This window comes from Rhinolophus ferrumequinum, chromosome 5 (genome assembly GCF_004115265.2).
Source record: "Rhinolophus ferrumequinum isolate MPI-CBG mRhiFer1 chromosome 5, mRhiFer1_v1.p, whole genome shotgun sequence".
Lineage (NCBI taxonomy): Eukaryota > Metazoa > Chordata > Mammalia > Chiroptera > Rhinolophidae > Rhinolophus > Rhinolophus ferrumequinum.
This window is the reverse complement of record NC_046288.1, coordinates 15,963,724-15,988,054: the sequence shown is the minus strand read 5'-3', so window position 1 is coordinate 15,988,054 and position 24,331 is coordinate 15,963,724. Positions and strand designations below refer to the sequence as shown.

The window sequence follows — 24,331 nt, the reverse complement described above, 5'->3', positions numbered from 1 at the left end:
AAGTTAAATTCTAAAGAAAATTAATGTTATCCCTAGTGATATATTCCATAAAAAGTTCAGCTATTTACACTCTTGCCAATCCTTTAAAGGACTAATAAGACACTCTTTCAAAGCAATAGGAAAAATATATATACTATATTTATGTATCTGCTTATCTAGGTAAAAAGAAACACAGGAAGAATAAACCAGAAACTAGATGAAAAGAAACTGGTTACTGACAGGAGTGAAGGAAACAGGAAACACTGACAAATCTGAGTATACTTTCTGATAGCCTTGCCTTTGGGACTATGTTAAAATGTTTTATATATGCAAAAAATAAAATTAAGTCAATAAGAATGGAGAAAAAGAAATGCTAATATTAAATACAAACAGACGAATGGATCAAATTGTATTTTAAATGATTAATATAACCACTCTGAAGGAAACTTTCAAACACAATATTTTGACTATATACCTTCAGTCTAACAAAAAGAAAAGTTGCAAGATATCTTAAACTCTAATGGGTTTTTTGGTAATGGTAGGTATAGAAGTTATAATCTATTTTGTGTGTATTTTAAGATGAAGCAAAGGGGTATGTATATTGAAGTTGTCGGGACCATAAGTTTTCACTTGGGAAAGGGAGATGCAATATGGAATAGGGAAAGAGAAGTAGAACCCTGTGGTGTCAAATTGGAAGTAAAAGAAACATGATGACTGCATGATTAAAATTTTATAAACAGAATATACATATGGCAATTTCCTATTGAAATTGCTTGTTCTTTCCTAGCTCTGGGTGTTGAAAAGACATGGAAATAGTGATATCCCAACTAGCAAAACTAGTGCCAAGATCTTGGTTTCTAATTACCATTTCCCACTAAAAGGCATTAGAATGCTTCAAGAAACGGCTGCTTCCAGGAGAGTGTAAGATAAACCTGGAACGTCTGGTCATGCTGGAAAGTAAAGAAATCCTCAAAAAAAATTATGGGACATGTCAAAAGGTCCCAGGAGCCAGTTTGAAGAAGTTTCCATGGACCAAATCTGGAACAATTTGAGCATGAATATGAATTACAGTGTATATAAATTATATATACATAGTTTATATAACAATATACAAATAAGCCATACTTGTAAGAGACACACACACATACACACACACACACAAACACACACACACTAAAAATTAATGAGTCTAGCTGATAAAATAAGTGGAGGAGATGGAAAAGCTCATTTTTAAAGTAGAAGACCAACTAACAAATGTAAGACAAATAACAGAGTTAGATAATCACTAGTTGGCAGCCATTACAGTAGTCATTGATTAAAGCAAAAATCATCAACGGATACTAAAATTCTTGGAAAGTTCCTAGAGAAACAGGATATTTATGTGGTCTCCTCAGAGATTACTTATTAAATACAAACGGGAAAAACAGTAACTTTGCAGTGCAGAAATCCAAAGGACACCACCACAAATAAGTGATTAAAGTTATCGTCCCTAGTGGGACAAAGTGACCTCATGTACCCCCAGGCTGATGCACTGAGGACACATCACTTGCATAGTATTCCTGCCCCAAAAGCAAAATCTGAAACTAATAACAAGGAAACGTCAACTAAATGACTGGATTGTACTCTTCAAAATTCAATGTCAACAAATACAAAGAAAGTCTGAGAAGCTGTCCCAGATTAAAGAATAAAGAGATAAGAAAGTTAATTGTAATGAATGATCCTGGACTGCATCCTAAATCAAGGAGGGAAGAACTTCCATAAACGACATTATTGAAATAACTGGCAAAATGTATGGCTTTTATATTAAAATACTAATTATTAGATTCTCTGAGTTTGATAATTATATCCTATAATTAGGTAACAGAATGTCCTCATTCTTAGGAAATACATGCTGAAGCATTTAGGGGTAAAGGGGCCTGATGTCTACAGTTCAAATGTTTCAGAAAGTAAAAAATATTTCTGAGAAATTATAAAGCAAACATGGCAAAATGGTAATAACTGGTGAATGTGGGTGAACAGTATATAGATGTGCTTTTATATTATACTTTTCTTGAAATTCTTTAGTTTTTATGAAAAATTCTGAATTTTTATCAAAATAAAAAATTAAAAAGTGAAAAATACCATTGAAGGGGACACAACAGGGGCTTCTGGGAGTAATGGTAATATTTTGTGTATTGAGTTATATGCTAATTGCATGGGTGTGTTCAGTTTGAAAATTCATCAAGCTGTACATTCATGACATGATATGAAAACTTTTAAAAATTAAGCAAAACATTCTGATATATTAAATATCAACTTTTTACTTAAGCATGCTGATTTGCCGGGCAGTATAAAAAATTAGAAACCCAACATTTCTGCTGATAAAGTACAAAGAAAGTTCTGTGCAAACATGCCAAGAACCAACAACATTCATAAGGCAATCTAAGATTTTAAACAATGACAATACAGTGGTTAGGTCAGCATTACTGCTAAGTATCTGCTGTGCAGCCTCTATTATGTCTTAGATATCCCTGTCTCCTGTCCTTTCCCTAAAGTCAATAAAATTTTACTTTTAAAGACGTCTCTCTAATCTCCATAAAAATAAAAATCACAAATATTTATTTAGGGAAATACTTCACAATCACCGGAAAGTATTCTTTTGATCAAGTGAAGCTAAATCCAGAAAACAAACTTTCCTAATGAAAAATGAGAACTGTTCTTTATCTCCAAAAGTGACAGTATTAACATGCTGGGTATAGGTTGTAGTGGTAATTACCCACTTTTTTTAGTAGTAGTGATGGAACTGCTGATTGTCTATCATTTCTTTACTTCCTTTTTACTGTTCCTTACCCTCCACTGTCCTCCCATCTCTCCTTAGATCCATGATCCATCATTATAATCACTCACCTTCCTTGCCCCTCTATCCCTCTGTCATATTTGCCAAGCTCAGCCCCCGTTAAATCCAACTCTAGTTACTCTTCATGAACACATGAATACTGATAAGGGCAAGAGAAACACACCCAAGCAAGGTGATTTATCCTAAACCCACGGCCATTAACCTCAAAAACAGCTGGAAATGTATTCAGTCTCTCTCCCTGTGTCATCAATTTTTCACTTTACTAAGTCACTTCCATCAACATACAAAATGTTATACTTTCTCCCATCTTTGAAAAAAAGCACTCTTAACTCCACATTTCCCTTCAGGTACTGCCTAACAATTTTCCACTAGGCTATTCACCTCCAAATGACTATTTTCAGACCTTCTCCTCTCTTCTCATTCAATACTCCATTCCCACTATCCTTACTCCCAATAGATAAGCCTGCATCCTATGCTGCTGGGAAAAAGTGAAGCAGTAAGAAGGGAATTTGTAGTTGTTCCCATCACCATTGTCTACCCGCCTACCTTCACCATATTCTGCTTTCCCTCCTGTTACTATGAGTGAATTGTCCACGCTTCGTCGTCTTAAGGATAAACCCCCTCCACTTGCATATTGTATCCCATGCCTTCTGTACTTATGGACACTGCTCTGTCTTTCTCACTTCTTGCATCATCAATTTCCCCGCTAGTAACTCATTTTTCTAAGTATACAAACACGCTGTAATTTCTTTCATTTTGAAAAAAAGCATTCTTCTGACCCCACATTTTCCTCCAAATACTGTACCATTTCTCTGCCCCCCACCAAAGAGAAGGAAAAAAATCCTCAAAAAATTGTCCATATTTTGTCATTTTAATTCCTCTCTTCCCATGTTCTAATGAATCCAGAAAGTCTTTTTTTTTAATCTTCACCGTATACCCCTGAATATGGTTCTGGTCAGGATCACCAGTGACCTTTGGATTTTAAAATCCAAAAGTCATTCTCAATATTCTTTTTCTTGATCAGTAGTATTTGATGGTTAATCACTCCTTCCACTTCAAAATGCATCCTTTTCAAGATACACATTGGGTTTTCCTCCAACTTCACTAGTCATTCTTCTCTACTGGTCTCCTCTCAACTGGCTCATCCTTATTTTTCTGACCTGCAAGGAGTGCCCCAAGGCTCTGTATTCTTACCACTTCTCTATCAATACTCACCTCTCACAATCTAATTCAGTTTCATTTCACACTATTTAAACACTGATCACGCCCAAATTTAGATCTCCAGCCCATACTGTTCATCTCTACTCCAGATGAACATATCCACTTCCTACGGAAATTTTCAATGTGCGTGTCTAATAGGCATCTCAATTTTATTATGTCCTAAACTGAATTATTGGTTTTCTCCTTGCAAAAAATCACTCCTCCTATAGTCTTTTACATCTCATATATAATAAGACATGTACAAGATCGTTTACATCGTTTGAAATGTATCCATTATCTGACTACTTCTCACCATTTGCACTATTACCACCTTGGTCCAAGTTACCATATCTCCTGCCTAGATATTTGTTACAACCTCCTACGTTACTGGCCTCCCAGTTTCTGTCCTTAATACTTTGTAATCTGATCTTAATAAAGCTGTTAAATTGAGACTTTAAAAACCTAAAGCAGATTGTTTCATTCCTGTGCTCAAAATTTGATGGCAACTCCCCAATGACTTTTCCTATAGGAAAGTCAAAGCCCTTATATATTGGCACAATGCTCTACATAATCTGGCCCAAGATAAAAATAAAAAAAAGGGGGGAGGAAATATGCGAAGTACATAAAAATTGCTACTGATTTTTAAATAGTTTAATTATGACAATAGCAAACATCCACAGAGTATTTATTTACTATTATGTTTCCCCAAAAATAAGACCTAGCCGGACAATCAGCTCTTGTGCATCTTTTGCAGCAAATATTAATATAAAACCCAGTCTTATTTTACTATAAGATCCCGTCTTATTAATTTTTGCTCCAAAAGACACGTTAGAACTGATTGTCCAGTTAGGTCTTATTTTCGGGAAAACACGGTATGTATGTACAAATGTTCTAAACACTTTACATAAATTAATTCATTTAATATACATGACTATCCTGTGAGGGAAGTATAATTACTATGTTTTATGGATCAGGAAATCAAAGGACAACGTTAGAGGATTTGCCCAAGGACACACAGCTAGTAAGTAACAGTCAGAATTTGAAGTCTGGTTCTAGAGTCCAAGCTCTTAACACCACTCTACACTGCAGAACACCAATTTACTCTGTACACTCAATGAATGAAAGTTGACTTCTCTTAAAATATGAAAACAAATAAAAAGAACAGTAGACATTAAAAGGATCAATATTCCTCAGCTATCATAACTTCTTAGCCAAATATTTTATGAAACTGCATTTAGTTTAAATAATGATATTTAGAAATGTCCATGACTAGTAATTGTTGAGAAGAGACAGTCAAAAATCCAGTAGCTCTGTAACATTTAACTTTGACTGAATATTTCAAGAATCTCTATTTTAGAGCTAAACTACATGATCCTATAAGGTCTCTTCCTGTATTCAAATATTATGAAATATAATCTCTAATAGCAATTCAAAATTGCAGAATAATAAAATCAGAAACTGTATAAAATAAATATAAGTACTACAAAAGGTAAATGATCTGGCTAAGAACTAATAATAGTTGGGTTACTGACTTATTTCAGGCTCAGAGAAATAACTGATTTAAGTCAACTGCTGATTTAAGTCAGCAGTTTAAGATTAAACTGCTGACATCAAACTTCCCTAGTCTCATCTTACCCTTTACTATTTTCCTGGTAACAGGTTAGCCATTTGTCATGTTTAAGTTAAGAGGACATTTGCCAGCAGATTTGCTTCTTTTAACTGCTACCTGGTGGAACTCAACGTTAGGTATTAATACAACAAACCAAAGAAAAGAAAATGGTTGGAATATGAAAGATTTTCCAGGCTGAAATTTCTAGAATCTCTTTTACTAAGATCAATAAAACACATTTAGGCCAATAGATCTACATTTAAGGAAGTCCAATAATTCTTTATCTAAGAATAATAAGCACAGAAAACAGCAAGACCACGTTGTCACCTCTTCTCCTAAATGTAGAATTGTTGTTTCTATACACACATGTAATCATGTAACACGCTTACCCAGATTTTTTTAGATGGAACAGCACCTAGACAAGTTTTTCCACAAATAATTCATTTTGTACTGAAACAAAGTAGAATGTTCCAGTTTTTTGGTAGCTCATTCAGAGCTTTTATACTTCATACAGCACTAATACAAGGCAAAAATACCAAAGCCTTCAACAAATTGAGTTACAATTGTCTAACTAACCTGCTTGGTGGGAGTCCAGTCTTGAACAAAGAAGGAGGAGAAGTAAACTCAGCTTTTGTAGATGGAAGCGTTGTTTCTTTCTCCGAATTTCCAGTTCTTCCCTGCTGTACCTTAAAAAAAAGGGTTATTAGCTCGTTTAATTTACGGAACACACAAACATAATACACTGAAGATGTTAAAATCTGTAACATATGATTTGAAATTAAACAGGAAGAATGTTTCATTGCTGAATATTTAATGAAATTAACCTATTTTAGAAGCGCATTGGTGAACACCACCAAAGATGGGTTATAGGATCAAAGTGAAAGTGTTCCCAACTAGTAAAAGTTCCTATTAATGTCACTTGAAAGTCCAATAAAGTCTAACTCTGTAGGACATTTTCCTCAGATCATCACAAATAAGTCCAAAATACCTGGTTATGTCTCCATGTTTCAGAGTTCAAGAAAGGCCTTGAAGAATCATCTCTACACTCACTACCCTTATCTAAGAAAACCACCAGTGACCATTTCAGCCACTCTGATCATTTCTATTCAGACTGTGATTTGCTATAACACAAGCAATAATCAACTCCTGCACTTCCATACCATTTCTCCCGTTTTCCCACCAGCAAGAGTACCACCATCCTGCCAGTTCTGTGTACCAGCAAGCTTCAAGTCAGTCATCTGTCTCCTTAATACCTCTTCTCCCTATTTATATTCACCTTCAAACTAGTTATCTACTTATTCCATAATTTCTCCCAGGTTTGTCCATCCTTTCTGCTCCTATCAGATCATTTGAGTATGATCCAGTTACACTCCTTTAGACTGGCGAAATATCTTCTTTATGTGCTTTTGCTTTTATACTCACCTTCCTATCTTAAAACTGCCAATAATTTATTAAATTTAAACAAAGTTCAAGTTGCCCTACACTTGAAAAACATTATACCATATTTTATGCTGTATTTAAATTCTACTGTTCAAACTAAATTTAGCATCAATCTCCTTCCCCATGAGGCAATGGCCAAGAGAATCTCAGATACCTTTACTCTGAAATACTCAAACAACTGATTCAACTCCAGAAGCCACCTACCTCTCAAATAATCATTATATGAGAAAAACAAACCCTTAGTTATATATTTGAGCCAGTATAGTCAGAACTCTTTTATTAATACTGCCAAACCCAATCCCTAATTGGTGCCTCCATATAATTAAGGTTTAATATTGACTTTTTTTTAAATAAAGGGCGCCATTGATTAAATAAAAAGAAATCCGTTTAAAAGGCACTGATCCTAATGAGGAACCATGAGGATCACTATCAAGACAATGAGGATAGAAAGAAATGAATTTGATACACTTGACAGGTAAAATTGACAGAATGTGGGGAAATAAAACATGATTCACTCATCAAACATTTACTAAATATCAATTATGTACCAGAAGCTGAGACTACACAGAGAAATACAAAAAATCCCAAACCATGGGAAAAGATAAAGGAAGACACACAACCAACCAGAGCAACAGAATGAGTGCTATGAAAAAATTATCTATGGGATAAAAGATAATATGAGAACACAGAAAAAGAAATGCATGACTCCTCCTGGGGATGTCAGGAATACTCAGAGTTGACACTATGGTCTCAACTGTTCCCCTAGTTCCCAGTAATAGATATCCAACTTCTTATATGTGTAACAAGCATCTCAAACTTACCACGGCCAAAACAAACCTACTGATTTCCCAATATCCCCCAATCTGATCCTAAGTCTTTCCCACAAAAGTAAATGGTACTATCCTTTACAAAGTTGCTCAAGAAAAAACATCCTAGCAATTATCCAATACATATGGACATACAATGTCAACTTCACCTTTGCAATATATACCTAACTCAAACACTTATCATCATGTCCACTCCTAAGACCCAGGACAAATCCACTCCACATCTCAACTGTTCTACTAAATTGTCTTTCTGCTTTGATCTCACCTTCCTAAAATCCATTCTGTGTACACAGCCAAAGCAGTCTTATAAAAGTGTACATCAACTCATGTCTCTTCCCTGCTCAAAATTCTCTAAAGATTCCCAATGCACACAGAATAAAAGCTAAACTTCTTATAATGGCCTACAAGGATTTACGTGGTATGGGCACTGCATACCTCTCCAATCTTGTTTTCCTCTACGCCTCCCCAACTTATCTTTACTATGCCCAGTCACAATGGCCTTTGTTCTTGTTCTTTTTAACACGTAAGTTCCTCTTTTATGAGGGCTTTTGCACTAGATGTTCCTCCTGCTTGGAATATTTTCTCTGCAGAGCTTCTCATGGCTACCTCTTTCTAATCATTCAAGTGTTGTTTAAATGTCTCCTCGGAATGGCTTTCTCTGATCTTTTCCAATCTCTATCAAATTATCATTTTGTATTTCTCAGTATCATTATCTAGTTATTTATTGCTGTATGCTTATTGGCTGTTTGCTGCCACTGTAACAGAATCTTCTAAAACAATTTACTTATCAAATTTCTTTTTAGATATTGTTTTGTTGATAATGTTAAATTTTTATAAATAATGCTATGAAGGGCAGCTGAAGGAAATTTCACAAAATAAGTTTTGGTACAGTGGTAGCAGAATTTGGGTAAATATGTAGTGTCTCAAGGTTACAGACTTCATTCAACTTTTGTTTGGATATGTAAGATCTAACATGAATTTGTTTTTGGAAAATTAATCATGGTGTCCTACAGTCATTTCTTAAAATGTTAGATCATGTGAAAAAAATAGTCCGTGTTCTGATTAAATAAATTTTGAGTGTAATCCTGAGTACAACATCTGAAAACAAACAAGTAGATGACGATAATGAAAGTTAATTAGGAGGGATGCTAAAATGGTGAGGATTTTCAGAATTGTTTAATATAATGAACATATTATGAAGAAATTAAGAAGAAAAGGAAATTTTTAGGACACACAAGCAATTTTTACATGTTTTAAAATGTATGTTGTCTTCCTAATATCTTTTCTTACTTTTCTTTCATCTATTATCCCATCCCTCTTTCTTTCTTGTTTAGCTTTTCCATTTTTTCTTCTCCAACCCAACATTTATTACATGTTAAGGTGAAAAAAGTAAAAGTAGAATACCACATAAATTATAACAATTTTGTTTCAACCCACAAGAACAAAAAAAATTGGGGAAGCAACAAAATTTAAACATGAAAAAATAGTGACTGACAGGGCAGACCAAAGAAATCTGAATCCTAAATCAGCAGTGAGAAAGCAAAGACAATTGATTTTCATGGTAGGATCCCAAAAGGTTCAAGAATTGACAACATTTTAATCAGCCAAGTATAAATCCTCTGGGTAGGATACTGAAATGTCTTCTCTGAAAAATCAGATTACCACAAAAAAGAAAAAAGAAAAAGTTAAAAACAACCTAAAGATACTGATATCAGGGACTGTAAAAAAGCTTAGCCCTACGGCAAAGCCGATAGTCAGCAAGTTCTATTCTTATGCATAGAATTTCCAATCACCTTTCTGGTGGCCCATTCTCTCATGAGTGAATAGCAAGGATCAATATTTGAGAAAAAGTCAGAAGACAAAAACAACAAAGTTCCACGGAGGGGAAAAATTATCTATGCATATGTGCACATGTGTGTGCATATAAAGACATAAAAACATTTAAGAGAAGGTTGTGGTCAATTTTTTCTTACACATACATGTTACCCATTTCCACTAATCACTCCTCTTTTGCCCCTCACACCAAATTATGTAATTACACAATTATTTTTGGACCCATATGACTGACTTTATTTTTATGCCTATTAAGCTTCATCTCCTTTCATTTCACTAAAAAAAAAAAAAAGCAAAAAAAAAAAAAACCGAAAACCAAAATCCTATTTATATTGAAGCGTATACAAGACTTAAAGAATGTCAAAATGCTGGTAATCATCGAGGCACTACAATAAATACATGGAGGTTCACTTGTACTAGTCTACCTGCTTGTTACTATATTTGAAAATTTACTTAATGAAAAGTAAAAAAAGTTATTTTAAAGAGGCGGATGGGTTGCTTATCTCTCTCTCTCATCTGACTAAGGATGAAAAAAGTATCTTTGCAGTAGATATGAAAAGTATGTAAATTACGATTAAGTCTGTTCCTCTGACCATTCAGCAGCGTAAGTTCCCGTCCTTTTTCATTTCATTCCTACAGCACTACTACTGTGCCTTACCCATCTGTCTCCCTTTTCTCCCTCTTACATTAGCATACCCTGGTGCGAGTTCTTTCTCTAAAAACCAGGATGTGCTGATGCTATTCTCCTACTCAAAAACTTTCAAATGGCTTCCTATTGCCTACACAAATGTCTGCAGGCTAGTTTAAGTTCTTTATCATTATGGCCCCATTTCTATCATTTCAGGCTTCTCCCCAATCATATTTCTCATCCACCCCACTCTCTTTTCATGCTGTCTGGTTTCACTCATATTGCTCTCCGACAACAATGTTCTATACCTCCCTCTCCTACTAATAAAAACCCATCTTTCAATTATTACCTCCCATTTGAATCCTTCTAGACTCTACAATACAGGATAACCCACTCTTTCTTCAAACTCTGTACTGCGTTTTGTCAATACCACCAACATAACCTGTCACAATATATTGGGGTTAGTTCATAAGTACGTCACTCAGATCATGAACTCCTGTCTTACTACAGCACCTAACACAGTGCTGAGCACACTGGAGGTGCTCAGATCTTTCTCACCAATCCTAGTAACTCTAGTTCAAATGGTGGATAAGTGGGTAACGGCTTGCACTTTCTGTATCCAACCATACCACATGCTGTGGCCAGAACAGTGTTAACTTATAAGTCATTCTCCTGCTCAGATATAGGCAGTTAACTGCTCCAACTCATACTCCGTTTCTAGGCTTTCTAGAATTGAACCACACCCTACAAAGACATTACTGTCTACTCTTTTCCAAAAAGAACTCTGACCCAATAAGGATAATTTCTTAAATAATCCTCTAATTAATTTCACTCAATTAAAACATTGTTTCTTCGCCCAAGCCATTTCCTCAATCTACAATAATTTTTCTTCTCTTCTCCACACTCTCAAGACTGATTAAAATGTATATGTTTCTCCACTATTGCAGCCCACTTTAGACTAAAAAACACAGAAATAGAAAGAACCTATATATATCGCCCAATGTAATTTATAATCCCAAAGTAATTTCTAATTAACTGTCATTTCTCCAACTTCTACAGCATTTTGTCTTAAAACATTCATTTTGGCACTTCATACCTAAGAAATTTACCTCTGCATATTTGGGGTACCAATTACATCTTTATAATTTTTTTGTACTAAGAGTTGCAGAATAGGTAATGAGACACAACTAATACTTCTAAGTACCACAGAAATCTGAACAAGGGTATTTCTTAAATTTAAGGTGACAGAAACTTTTCTGAAATTCAATGTAAATCAAATTGCAACCTAAAAATACCAAGTGTTCCCACACAGCATTAGCTGCAGATTTTGAGCATTATCAATTAAATATACCGACAGACCACTATATATGTAAAGAAAAAATGTGAGCCGCACACATTAAAATATACACCCTATTTACTTCTAACAGATGACTAACATTTAACCACATTATCAAGGCAAGAAAAGCCACTAGACTTCACCCATCAAATTCAAGTCTTTATTCATTCAGTCAAATAAATCAGAATGGAACAATGACCTTCTCCTATACAATCAAAAGAAACTTCAAAAACAATTTTTCAATAGATAGTATGTGTATTTAAAAAAACAGAAAAACAAAAACAAAACTCATTCACAATGGCTACATTCAATAAGCAACCAGCCCCTAGAAGTTTCTTTGTATTTTTTAGTTTTAGAAGCCTACTGCAAAAAAACAAAGTATACAGAAACTGGAAGTTTACAAAGGAAATTTTCCTTAGACAAAGATACAAAGCACCACTGCAAATGAACTATTTCCTCATCAAGACAACTTTTTAATCTATTCATTATAATCATGTATAACAATATACTCAATGCCTAAATAAGTCGATACCACCAAAAAGAACCTGGTAACCATTTAAAATAGGATAGACATCATCACACACTTTCAAAATAGTTACAGCAGAACAAGAACCAAATACTCACCTAAAGTAGGATGTAAATTAAAATTAAATTCTCTACACAGAACTGTGTCCAGCAGAGCGGCCACATCTGCAGATATAGCACATGCATCGCATAAGGCAGTATTTTGGTGGACAGGGCTGCAGACCCAAAAGGGACACAGGAAAGCTCCTGACCACGAAAGTTCCTTGAGCATACAAACAGATCTAAAAGGCACTCCAGTTTTCACCCCGTGTCATTCAATACAAGAATCAAGAATTAAGGTAAAGAAAGAATACACAATAAGGTTTCGAGAAGAGTTTGTAGGTTGCTGTGTACTGCAGAAGTACGAAAACATAACATTATTCTTTGGACTGGATCTCTGATCACAGGGAAAGGAGAAGCCCGAGGTCAGACATGATACCCAAGTGGTAGTATCAACCTGCAAGTCCCTCATTAAACCTACTCCTTTTCAATATTAATTTAAAAAAATCAATGGCTTTCTCCTATTTTGTTGAGTTTTTCTTAGGGACTCAAAGAATGCCTAAGGTTCTTGAGATGTCTTAAACTACATCAATAATGCCAGTGTCATACAGATACCGTGTTTCCCCGAAAGTAAGACCGAGCCGGACCATCAGCTCTAATGCATCTTTTGGAGAAAAAATTAATATAAGACCAGGTTTTATTTTAAGACCAGGTCTTATAAAATACAATGTAATATAAGACCGGGTCTTTATAATATAATAATATAATACTGGGTCGTATATTAATTTTTGCTCCAAAAGATGCATTAGAGCTGATGGTCCAGCTAGGTCTTATTTTCGGGGAAACACACGGTAATAAGCCATCTTCCTTACCATCTTTAAAAAGACAATTAGGAAAACTAAGTCTCCAATTCTGATAAAGATTATAGCATGACGTACAGTGAGAGCTTAGCCTGTTGGCATGAACTTTTATATCCTACAAACAAACATATACTCTGACTCAAAAATAAAATCACAACATATAGCAAGAATAGTTTAACTTGGCATTTGTTAGTATAATAGGCTATAAATTCACATGCTCGCAAAAGTGGAGATAAAACAATAATCAGCAAATTTGTAAGTCACCAGGAAGCTGAAGGTTTGGAAAAAAAAGGTAGCTATTTCCACTTTAATCTCATTCCTTGAGTAGTGGTATGGGAGCAGACTCAAGAACAAAAAATGAGAGCAACCAAGGATAAGTTACTAAAATTCACCTTAAAAAGATTGAATCTGCCATCTTGGATCTCTGCACCTGGTGTAACTTCCATAGTACAGTCTTCGGCCTAAGTTAAATAACATATTCCCCATTAAGATACCACATAATTTTTAATTGATAGGCCATATAAAGACAAACTAGCTGTGGCTAGTCTGTGACTTGAAACTAAGAACATCAGAAAATCATTAATATGAAACTCTGAAAGGGAAGGGAAAAAAAACAAACATGGTAAAAAAAATGGAATATTTAAACTATCATACAACGTTTAATCTCCTTTACAGGGAAAAAGTGATTTATTTGGGTAGTAAAATTGGGACAGTAGAAAAGACTGGGTTATTTTGGAACATTTACTAATTACCGTAATTTTATTTGTAGTAGAGGTAACTGGTATAACTTCAAGTCCCATTCGTATCCTCTTTTGTTTTTCACAGTAAGCTTTCCACGTATCTTCATTAAACCCATAATTAAAATAATCAGAAAGATCAGCACCTAAAGATAAAACACACTTTTAGTGTACAAATATTTCAATTCTATTTTTATGCAGCATATAAACTATAAAATATAGAGTTCTATTAGTCTTATCACCCCTTCTAATTTTACCAGTTCTCCCAATTACCACCATAAAACAACAGAAATATAAAAATTTTTTATCAAAATTATTTCCTTTAGAAATGCATCATAATAAAAACAATATGCAGGCCTACTTTTATATAGTGCTAGGTCACCAGCAAGATTTAAGAGAACAGGTCATTATTACTCTCATATATTTAAGACTACAAAAATGACACACAAAAATAATATTCTAAATTGATACCAAAAAACACTTTTCTAATGACTGCTTTATACTAAAAATCTTTTGAAACTGATAGAATCCACAATAATCTTACCAGGTTTACGCCATGGTTTATCTTCAAAAGAATCCAAATCTACCTCCAAGAGTGGAACTCCATTAATGCTTCCAGGTGCATCAAGGTCTACCCCTTTGACTTTGGTTCCTGTTTTATAAAATTACAAAATAGTGAAGGAGCTATGTTAGCAAGAAGCTAAGAGATACCACAGATAAACAGAGCACACCGACACCTTTATACTGTTGCTAGCACTAAATATGGCAAAAGTTCCAAACAAAGCAATAGAGTAATGTTTACTATAAATAAACGTGAGGTCAAACTTCATGGTGTAGCTATAAAATGGATAGAAATTAGGAAATTATTTATAATAAAGAATTCCTTAACTAGTAGAAGTTGCAAACCTTCATGTTTCAAATCACTATTTTTGTACAGTCTGTGTGTGAGCTAAGAAAGGTTTTTACCATTTTAATGGGTTGTAAAACAAAGTAAAAAACAAAAACAAACCATGACAGGAACCTTATGTGGCCCACCAAGCCTAAAATATTTATCATCTAGCCCTTACAGAAAAAAAGTTTGCCCATCTCTATGATACACGGTCAAAACTGGTATTTTTAATTGAGCTGTAATAGTTATTACAATCAATTTATGACCTATTCAGATACATGCCTTATTTTTTCCTATTGATGCAGCAGCAAATAAAAATTTTACCTGTAGTTCCATAAACTCTTCCTCCTGTCTTAATGTTAAGATTTACAGGGGCTGTACCGTAACTCCTAAAAACAAATAAAAAGTATTCTGAGGAACTTAAAATAAATAAAACCAGCAATATATTCAGTGTGTACAAATAAATTATACACCCACATAGTAATTGGATAGACTGACACTGGCTCACACATTTTAGAAAATATTGTAAACTAATTTTAAAAGTCTATCACTTACTCAATGAAAGTTAAAAACAAGTATTTTTTAAAAGTCTGGTTTGTTTTCCATTTCAAAAACCTACCTGCCACTAACTTAATATCCCACTATAACACACTTCACAGAAAATTTGGCTCGGAAGGGAAGAATAGTTATATGCTGTCTTCATTTCTTCGCCTCCTAGTTATTCAACATATACAGCAATCCTGCAAGAAATGAAATTTCTCCACCTTGTTTCAAATCTAGTGACTCCCTTTTAATCCTTCTTGCATTTGATATGGTTGATAAATCAATCCTCTTTCAAATACCCATGGAGTACTTCTGTCCACAAAATGAACAACAGAAGTTATTACTTAAAAAATACTGTTTGTGTCCTTTCTAACAGCTAACCATAAACCAAGTTAGTATTGTTTATTAAACACAATTTGCTCTTTAAATGTGCTTGTGCACAAAGTAAATATTCACCAAATTTTATTTTCTCACTGGCTTTCTTTCAGTTTTCAAGGACTGTACCCAGAGATATCAAGGTCAAATAAGATTCAGAAAGACCTGTAACTTACTTTGAAATGCATTAAAAATACATTTAAAAAAGATGGATTGATGAATGAGTAAATGTGCATGAATGGATAAAGCAAACACAGAAGAATGTAAATTGTATAACCTCGGTAATAGGTAACTGGGTGTTCACACATCAATTCCTTCAACTTTTTTGAATATTTGAAAATTTTCATAATCAAGTATTTAGGAAAACACAAACACAATTGTTTTGAACATGCAGCCTATTTAGTCAATAAACATTTACTGAATATTTACTATATGTAGGGCAATATAAGGAATAGGAAAATTCATAAACCATGGTTTCTACTCTTAAGGAATTTAGAGTCTAAATGTGATAAACATGTACAAACATAACTACCATGTTTCCCCCAAAATAAGACGTAGCCAAACAATCAGCTCTAATGCGTCTTTTGGAGCAAAAATTAGTATAAGACTCGGTCCGGCCACGTCTTATTTTCAGGGAAACGGGGTAGATTTATGAAACTAGAAATTGCTATAAGAAATAAAGTTCAGATAAATTACTATGGGAGTCTATGTGCATATAATAGTTGCATGCAATTCCTACCAAAAAACTGGTCGTATTAATAAATCACCATTTGTTTTAATTGTCTATATTTGCAAATACAAATAATTTTATACTAGTATTTACTAAATATGCAATGACTGTTATAGCGTTATATTAAGGTGTTCCTTTCGCATAAGGCAGATGGTAAAAGCCTATTAGCATAAAGGCCTACTAACATTATATTATAATCCCAACACTACTTACTTACTCTAAGTGGGATGAGAACATCAAGAGTTATCTACCCCTAACATGATTAATTTAGTCTCTCAACTCTGCTCCCTAAAAAGTTGCTAGGGTTTTAAAATCACACAGGCAGTCATTATTATGACTGCAAAACTGACTATGACAATTAACTAAATTACATTTAAGCTTCCTAAAATAATTAACTTTTGAAAAAATGGCTCTACTGAAGAAATAAAACATTCAAAAGTACTTATGTCTATATTAGTTGATTCCAGATAAGACTGCTTAATGAACTATATATTATACAACTAATAAATAAAAAGCTTATTTTATGTTCCCTACACCCAAGTACATTATATATCCAATCTGAAAAACACAGAACAAAATACTCTTATTCTAACACTGTTACAAAATCACCATCTTTAATACATTCCCTTCCAATATTTCTGCAAGATTCTTGATGTGCTCAGTAAGTCAATGACAGTCCATTCACTTGTTTCAGTTTTACCCACTATAAAACATGAGACAACATATTGGCCTAAAAAGTCTGCATGATAATTAACAACTTGTAAAAGATACTATGAAGAGTAAAAAGAAATACTTTTGACATTGTTTTTATTGGACAAAAAATTAAAAAACCTAAACTAAGGTTTGGATAATAAAATCGAATAAAAATACAGATGCAAACAGCAATTTAAGGTTTTCTAATTTTAACTAAAGAAATTGTCGTATTCAATTAATTTATAAAGACTAATTTTAGGAATCAAAAAACTACTGCTTCCATGTAATTTCACCTAATTATCTTTCGGAAACAAATGGTGAACTCCCTTGTTATCATGAGATGTAACTGACATGTAACACTGTAATACTTCTAGAAGTGTAACATAACGATTTGATATGTTTAATTGCAAAGTGATTACAATAAGTTCAGTTAACACAGACCGCCCCATATAATTACAAATATTTGTTTTTCTTGTGAATGACAACTTTTACGATCTATCTTTTACCAACTAATGGTGAAATTTTAGAGTTCTTTCATATCATGGTAAAATGGAAAAATTTTTAAATAATGGAATCAACCACTAATGGTTTGGTACAGGCCCACTACTTCTGATTTAGTCACACAATTGTTACTTAAAGATGACTTACCCATACTGAGGCGCTCCTGTTTTAATGTCTCCTATAGTGACATGAACATCATCCTCATCATCATCACTGTCACTATCACTGTCATCTTCAGTCTCGGTCACTTTCTATACCAACATAAACAATGACAAGATACATTCAATAATAACCTATTGCAACATCTAATATGAGTAATTGAAGAAGTAACCATTTTGTGTTTAAGCTACAGTTTTACAGGAAAAAAAAGTTACGAGCTCATAGTACTTATTTCAACTCATTTATAACTTTGATGTTTTACATGATAAAAAGGGATAAGAATGTGAAATAAAACCTTTTTTACCATCACCTTTTGTAAATAACACCTCGTGTTTTTTTTCTAACTGTTCCTCTTGCCAAAAGGACCTAAGGCAATTTAGTAAGATATCCAGAAGATGAAATTGTAAAAAATAATTATTTGAGAAATTCTTGGTAAAAAGAATATGCAGTTAAGAGGAAAACAACTAATTTTAAAGAGTCAGTGTCATCGTTAAAAAGCACCAGATAGTTGAAGGAGCATTCCTGGAATTCATTAACACCTACAAGAGGCCCTGCATGCAAATAGTTGAGGGAATACTTTGGGTCTAGGAGTAAAAAGTAGGGCTATTTACAAAGGTTTTGTTCTGGCTATAAAAGGCTATCATGTACTTAGTCACATACCAGTAATAGTAAATAACAAGTCAACCACCTAGGCAAAATATTTTTTACATACAAATTCAAACTCGCAGAATACCAATTTCTTTTCTTTTTTTTTTTAACAGGATTAGAATGTTAAAATAGTCATAGAACTAATGATACTTTTAAACCCCCACCCAAAAGCATCACTTTTAACAGGCATAAGGTCAGATACTGTTACTTATATATATTTTTTTAAAACTATGACAATAAAATTGGGTTTCAGGACTCAGATGTTTGCTTTTAAGATCAGGCTCACTATGATCTATTTAGGTGATTTACCACCATTAAGTTCCTTGAATGAAACACCAAGCCTTTGCACATATCCTATTTCATCTGAAATCTCTTCCCACTACTTATTTATTGTTATACTTTTGATGGCACCAGATGAGGTAAGAGATATAAGAGGGGGCCTAATCTGGCACGATATTCAAAGTCATACTAAAGTTTGGCTTTCTTCCTAAGTGAATGCAAAACTTGATAAAAATTTCAAACAAGTAACTAGGTTTCAAAGCCTTATGTTACCGGTTTAGGTACGCCGTTTTCAGCAGTTTCTTCTTCAATTCCAGATGGAGGATTAGCACTAAAAACAACAAAAATAAATACACATGCCTAGAATTACTTTTCAGAAGTACAGATCGAGTATGCTGGCATTTTTAAGCTATGCCTGATAGTTTCCTAAAATGACTGTCTCCACTAGATGGTAAAAAAAATGGATAGTGAAAACTACCTATTAAATTTCACTATTCCCAATGCCTTTGCATACAACATGTATTCAACATTAGAAACAGAATGGAATTGCCTCAAAATTTGTTAATGATGTCAAATTTGCAATTTGATGGTTAGGTATAATTTGAGTTATTTTACATTTTAAAATATATATCACACATAATTTTACTTATCCTAAATCCTTTTATTTTTTTAAGTTTATTGGGGTGACAGTTGTTAGTAAAGTTACATAGATTTCAGGTGTACAATTCTGTAATACACCGTCCATATATATCACATTGTGTGTGCGCCACCCAGAGTCAGTTCTCCTTCCATCGCCATGTATTTGATCCCTTTTACCCTTATCGACCACCCCCCTCCCACCCTACCCTCTGGTAACCACTAAACAAACTTGTCTGTGTCTATGAGTTTTTGTTTCTTCATTTGTTTGTCTTGTTCCTAAATCTTTATTAAACATTCATCATACGCCAGGTACCACTGTAATTGCCAACTATGTAATAGTTTCCTCTTTTCAGATTTGTGGTATAATCACGTTAATTATTTTAATATTCAGTTAACATACATGCTTCTTTCTGGCTTTCTGTTTCATCAATGTTATTAGATGTATGTTTTTTGTTGCATAAAAAATAAAATTTAAGATAAAAATAGTTTATCTTCATTTAAGACTAACTTCCAATTTGATACTAATGGCATCTCCAGACCTAATTTTGATTCATTAAAAACCAAATTACTTTTAAGGCCAGTTAATACCTGAATTTGCCAGTATAAAATTATAACAAAATATATAACACTTACCCTCATATGTCATATTCAAGTATATGGCAATTAACCATCAAATAAAACTTCTAGTACTACAGTGTAATTGATTTCTTACATTTTTAATAATTATAATTTCCATAATAGGAATTAACCATTAGCCTCATTTTATAGATAAGGAAACAAAACTACAAAGCAACTAACAATTATTTAGTAGCATTTCTTTAAAAAAAAAAAAGTCCAGATGTTCAAAGATCTTCTCATTCACTTTCTATTAAGCTTTTTTTATATAAATCAATTTAATTTCTACAGTGATATTTTATAATACAACCTCCAAGTAAAGTAAAATGAAGGATAAAAACTGCTATCTGTTAAATTTTCATTATTCTACTGCTTGACCCAAGACAACAAATATACAGTATATTTCTTCCGTACATTTTACCTCCAGCTTAAATAAGCTTCTAGGTGGCCAGAAACAAGTTCAGCTTGGTTTTCATGTCACAAAACAGTATGGTTAGCCAAAACAGACGGATAAAATATGAGAGAATTGGAGACAATATAACGCCAGTGGTTAAGAAGAACAGAGGTTTTAACAATGAACCAGTTACAAAAAAGTTGGGGAAAATTTGAATAGCAAGGACTCAGGGCAATGCAATGATGCACCAAGCTGGATACGAGAATACAGGTGTGGTGAAGCTCTTTTCCCCAATAGACTTTTAAAAGTTTAATTCTCTATCACCATTAAAATGCTAAAAACATGGTGGCATTATAAACTATTCCTAGAAAAATATTATTTTAAGGGTAGAAGTTTTCCATAGGATGAAATAAATTTAATAGCTTTCCAAATAAAGTTTTAATAGGAATATAGACATTTTGACAGTGATACTCAGGGAAGGTAGATGGCGTCTGTCTAGTAAATTTAATCAAGCTGTATATTGAGGAGTTAAAATTAAAGAATGTTCAATCAAAAAATACGCTTCAATTATACCTTGTTATCAATTAATTTCTTGACCAACTGAAAAACAGGGCCTGAAGAACTATTCATTAATTTCATAACTATAAATTACAAAAATCTTCACTTTGGGGTTGAGATTAGCATTAGAAACTGGACTGAATAAATTTCAAAACAAAATGATAAAATCAGACAATATAGCAATCAGTTAAAAAAATGTCTTCCAATATAGGAGATATTTTTAAGTGAGGAAGAATACTCTACTAAAGTATTAGGTAAATACCTATTTTTCACTTCTCAATTCTTCCTTCCCTTCACTTGTTTTTTAAGTAACAGCTTTGAGATATAATTCATATGTCACACAATCCACTCATCTGAAGTGTACATCTCAAGGGTTGTTAGTATGTTTACAAAATAGTGCAACCATCACAACTAATTCCAGAACATTTTCATCACCCCAAAAAGAAACCTTGTACGTATTAATATTCACTCCCCATTTTGCCCTGTACCCAGTCCTGGCAAAGACTATCTTCTTTCATGGATTTACCTATTCTGTCCATTTAATACAGAATCATATAATATGTAGTCCTTTGTGACTGGCTTCTTCCACTTGGCATGTTTTCAAGGTTCACCCATGCTGTAATACACGAGTACTTCATTCCTTTTTACTGCCAAATAATATTCCACTGTATAAATATGTCACGCTTTATCTATCCCTTCATTATTTGATGGACACAAGTTATTTCTACTTTTTGGCTATTATGAATAATGCTGCTATGAGCATTCATGTACAGCAGGTGCTCAAATAACATCCTTTCGTTCAACATACTTTTGTTATGTTGATGAGATGCTGTAGGAACATAACTGGCTTATTATCAGTGGTAAAATTGGTCTCCTTTTAGGTAGTTTCACTTAAAATCGCAGAACCTATCAATGAAGTGAGGACTGTACAAGTTTTTGTGTGGGTCTGTTTTCATTTCTCTTAAGGTATTTATCTAGGAGTGGAATTCCTGGATCATATGGTAACTCTCTGTTTAATCTTTTAAGAAACTGCCAGATTTTTGCCAAAACAGCTGCACCATTTTACAATCCCACCATCAGTGTATGAGGGTTCCAATTTTTCCATATCGTCACCAACACCTTTTACTGTCTTTTTTATTACAGCCAAATATTTTAAACCCAAATATTCTTTAAAAGCTGTTTTTTTAACCACCTCTTCCCCATTATGCCACACTAAAGAATCTGGTCAGAGCAATGTTAGCATATCCATGGACTTGTATGTGTGATTTGTTTTGAAATTTAGAATAAGTTTCTGGTTCCCTGTACATGTTTTGTAAACAATATTCATACCTTTCTAGTAATCTAATGAAGGGAATCATTAATTCCAGTTTGAATTTAAATAAATACAAAACATTGAAATTACAACCAAAGTACATTATACCATCAGAAATATTAATAAATTGTGAAAGTAGTAAGAGATTACTTTCAAAAATTTTAACTTAAAAATTTTTTTTGGTATCCTAACGGTTATACTGCATACTCCACTGTTGAGCTCACTTAAGGGTAAAAACTTACTTAATAGTGAAAAGTATTTAAACCCCTACTTCAAAAACTTCGTCCCCTATGCTACTAGCAAATAAACAGACTGGTTTAAGAATAGGTCCTGCAATAGGAATAAACTGCAAAGGATTCATTGTCTTCCAACCTATATTCAAAACGCTGTAATCAAACCAAACCAATGATTGTAATGAAATAATTATGGTAATGTGTTGCTAGAATCACTGTTTCATACAACCTGTGTTAAGTATCAACAAGAAATTTCACTAACCTGGCATTCTCTTCTTCTGGCCTTTCAACTTCATTTTCATCTACCAAAAAGAATACATAAATAAATAAATACAATTAACAAACAAACTACTCTTAAAGAAACCAGTATTATGAAAATCTGAAGTGATCATCACAAGCACTAACCTAGGTCCTTTGCCAAATCACTGTGCACATGCACGTCCCATGGGCCTATAAGCACATCCAAAGTTAGATCACCTTATAATGACTTAACAAGATATGTCTTTCATGAAAAATAAAAATAAAATCAGACTTGACTTCTATAAAAATAAACTTAACAGGTATTCAAGACTTCTAGATCTTTGTAAAAGAAACCCTATACATTTACATTCTAAAGTATTCCTAATGCTAAATCTTTCCACTAAAGATACTTATTTTACAGGTTGATGAAAATCCAAGTTTGTCAGTCACATCATCAAGGAGCTAGCCGCATAGTGGCCAAACGTTTTTCACTACACTATTCTAAAGACAATCAAGAATATACATTTTAGACGAGGAACAAATATTAACTTTCAAATCTAATATCGATTAACAGGCAAGAAGGGACTATGGCTTAATAAAAATTAAACAGATGTCTAAAAAAGTCCCTTTCAAAAAGTACAAGATGCACTAAATTTATTTCGAGAAAAGAAACACGAGATGACAGTGAAAACTATAAACCTAAGGGACACATGGTACTTCTATAGTGTGGTTTAAAGAGCAATCTCTTAAATAAGAAAAACTTCACCTTAATACAGGAGACATTCGGGGTTCTCTTTATGGGCCATAATGTATTCCATCTCTTTCTCTCTCTTTTAATTAATTATTTTTAAAGCACGACTTTCAGACAAGGAGGTACCCTTGCAGGTGCATTCCATACAAACTGACCATCAAGAAACAAGACGTTAGTTTTATGGCATCGACTTTATTTAGCTATTATTACAGAATGATTGTTTCTGAAAAAAGCGACAGGAAGGGCATCCTACAGCCAAGGGGTAAGAAGAGACACAGCGACACTACTCAATCGATATAAAAAACAAGAGGAAAGAGCGCGAAGGCGAGGCGGCCGAGAAGCCCCGGCGGGGAGGCGGGAGAGACTGGAGGCCTGGCCCCGCGACCCCGGTCGGATCCCCGCCGCCACGATTCGGGTGAGTGTTGGGAGCCCTTCGCAGGGCGAGAGGAGGCCGAGGGGGCGGGGAGACGCGCACACCGCGCTCCGCCTGACTTAGGCCGGACGAGAGGCCCCAGACGGCAGCGTGAGAGGCCTGGGACGCCGACCGTTTGTGGGCCAGGAGGGGAGGCCTGAGAGAACCCAGGAGAGAGAGAAAGGACAGGAAGTTCCGTACCGCCATAGAGCCACTCTTCCTCCTCATCCCCTCCGGTCCCGCCGCTCAGCTCCGACACTAGGCGCTCGACCTCGCCGGCCGACATGGCCGCCCCGAGCACAACTTAAAGGCGGCGGTCAACAGACCCCTCCAACCCCTTCCCCAGCCTCGCTGCCCGACGGTGCGAGAGGGGCACGAACCCGCCGGCGACCAAAGAAAGGCTAAAACTCCAATCCACTGGAGGCGGCCACAGCGCCGGAGGCGGCAAAGAAGTCTCCGATATTGACCCGCCTGCGCACGCGCAGCAGCAGACGAGCGGCGCGAGGTCTTT

The 24,331-nt window shown here is 34.3% G+C and overlaps 1 protein-coding gene across 26 annotated transcripts in view; it reads right to left on the bottom strand.

The window, feature by feature from the left end:
• Positions 1 to 24,331, bottom strand: part of FIP1L1 (factor interacting with PAPOLA and CPSF1) — a 62,325-nt gene extending 37,994 nt beyond the window's left edge. For 3 of the 26 annotated variants that reach the window (XM_033105563.1, XM_033105566.1, XM_033105580.1), the window contains exons 1-9: positions 24,022 to 24,329; positions 22,823 to 22,867; positions 22,680 to 22,719; positions 18,940 to 18,997; positions 17,728 to 17,831; positions 15,063 to 15,127; positions 14,394 to 14,501; positions 13,865 to 13,995; positions 6,201 to 6,310 (exon numbers count right to left, since the gene is read on the bottom strand). In XM_033105563.1, coding sequence (XP_032961454.1) covers positions 6,201 to 6,310; positions 13,865 to 13,995; positions 14,394 to 14,501; positions 15,063 to 15,127; positions 17,728 to 17,831; positions 18,940 to 18,997; positions 22,680 to 22,719; positions 22,823 to 22,867; positions 24,022 to 24,106 — 746 coding nt within the window. In that variant the 5' untranslated portion in view covers positions 24,107 to 24,329. Of the gene's footprint in view, positions 1 to 6,200; positions 6,311 to 13,504; positions 13,574 to 13,864; positions 13,996 to 14,393; positions 14,502 to 15,062; positions 15,128 to 17,727; positions 17,832 to 18,939; positions 18,998 to 22,679; positions 22,720 to 22,822; positions 22,868 to 24,021 lie in introns of all 26 variants that reach the window. The other 23 variants (XM_033105571.1, XM_033105585.1, XM_033105583.1 and 20 more) reach the window with 16 other exon arrangements.